The sequence below is a fragment of the Pundamilia nyererei genome, unplaced genomic scaffold, assembly GCF_000239375.1.
Source record: "Pundamilia nyererei isolate P.nyererei 1_Seehausen unplaced genomic scaffold, PunNye1.0 scaffold00300, whole genome shotgun sequence".
Classification (NCBI taxonomy): Eukaryota; Metazoa; Chordata; class Actinopteri; order Cichliformes; family Cichlidae; genus Pundamilia; species Pundamilia nyererei.
This window is the reverse complement of record NW_005187701.1, coordinates 428864-430672: the sequence shown is the minus strand read 5'-3', so window position 1 is coordinate 430672 and position 1809 is coordinate 428864. Positions and strand designations below refer to the sequence as shown.

Here is a 1809-nt window from a genome sequence, read left to right as displayed (position 1 = left end):
GATTTGGCACCGGTATCGGATAAAACCTAAACGATACCCATCCCTACTTATGAGTCCTGAAATTGGGTCCTACATCCTGCCTACCACACAGCACTCAACATGACATAAAAAAACCCAAATCAGTCATATTCTAAACAAACCAAAAAACAAACAAACAAAAAGTATATAATTATATGACCAATCCATATAAAATCCATATAACAACAGTCAGTAGTTCCAGATTATGAGAAAATGATTAAATTTTCCTTTGGGAATTAACCTCAGGTACGTTAGTGCTGCTGTTCTTGTCACTAGAGTGTGTGGAGTAAAGAGTTGTTGAATGCCTTCTACAAAACCAAAATAAAAAGAATAAAATATTAAAATATTGGATCAAGTAATTATTTAAATGGCTTGAAATAATTTTATAACAAGGGAACAATCCTCTACAAGACGCAACCCCCGCAAAAACAGCCAGTTAACGTGCAATTTATGCACGTTAACTGGAATGGAAATAAAGTTTTGTCATGAGACAAATGTAAGATTTCATTGTTTGGCCACAGTAAAAATCGCCTGTGTGATACATGCAAACCTTTTAATGTGGACTGATTCATTTACAGACTTTAAGTTATCAATGAGTGGTAAACATCATGTAAGCGAACATCTGTGGGGACGTTCACTGGAATATTCATCCTAAGCAGATAAGCAAATTCCTTAAAAAGCTGAATTTGAGGTTTGTAATATTTTGGAGAGATTTAAAAACAAGCTTTAAATGCAAGAAAATCATTAAAGGGGATATTTGTCAATTCTGAGGCCGTGGAAGAATTTTGTTTCTCATATATTTGGTGAGTAAATAACTGGAGCTTATTGTTAATATAAAATATTTCATTGCCGATTATCAAAATAATATCAACAACTGAAAATATTATTAGGATCCTAAATAAAAAATCATGCAAGGAGGTGAAATTCTGACTATACATATATTAGTGTTTAAAAGATATGTATATATAAAAGAAAAGAAAAAAACTTACACTTGTTGAAGCTTTAATGTCGGAGAGAGAAGCCACATCTTTAGTTTTCAGTCCAAGTGACAGACGTCTGCCTGTAAATATGCAAGCATGAAAGGCACTTTTACTGTTTGGAACTGCTGAACATGTGCTGAAGGATTTTATTAACTTAGTTGGTTATAAAATATGATTTATTTGTGATTTCTCAAGACACTTGTCTATAAACAAAACCCTAAGTGAACTCAATCCTCAGAGAAATGCAAAAAAGTATTTACTAGAGAAGAATTCTGAAAGCATAAATTTAGTCACGACACTTTTGTCATTAATCTTCATTTTTCCTGTTAATTTGACTCACCTTTGTCAGGAAAGTGTTGATGGTACATCTGGTAAATGTTCTTGTTTAGTTGAAGGATGTTCTGCAGAAAACTGGGAGCATGTGCAGGCTGCCCGTCATGCCAAACACCATCCAGTGTCACCCATGAGTGTGCAAGTGGTGCAAACTCTTGGAAGGCAAACTCTGCATACTGCTGAAACATCTGTGCCAGCTCCTGGCTCTCCCAGCCTCCATACCTTGATTGCAGAGACTCTGGAACTGTCCATCCATGAAGGATGACCAGAGGCTGAAGACCTGCTTCCAGCAGCTGTTTCAGCAGGGTCTGGTAACATCTAACCACAGCCTGCTGGGGCTGGCTGGGGTGGCCTGTAGGAAGAAGTTGAGCCCATGACAGCGGTACTTTGAAGTGGGTCACCCCTCTGCTCTGCAGGTACTCAAAGTACTGCTTAGAGCCAGGAGGAACGGGATGACTGCAGTCAAAGGCATCATTTA

The 1809-nt window shown here is 37.4% G+C and overlaps 1 protein-coding gene across 1 annotated transcript in view; it reads right to left on the bottom strand.

Annotated features, from left to right (window-relative positions):
- The window catches only part of LOC102208310 (lactase-phlorizin hydrolase-like), a 29806-nt gene that overhangs the window by 10657 nt on the left and 17340 nt on the right, over positions 1 to 1809 (bottom strand). The window contains exon 2 of the mRNA XM_013915413.1: positions 1460 to 1787. Coding sequence (XP_013770867.1) covers positions 1460 to 1787 — 328 coding nt within the window. The remainder of the gene's footprint in view (positions 1 to 1459; positions 1788 to 1809) is intronic.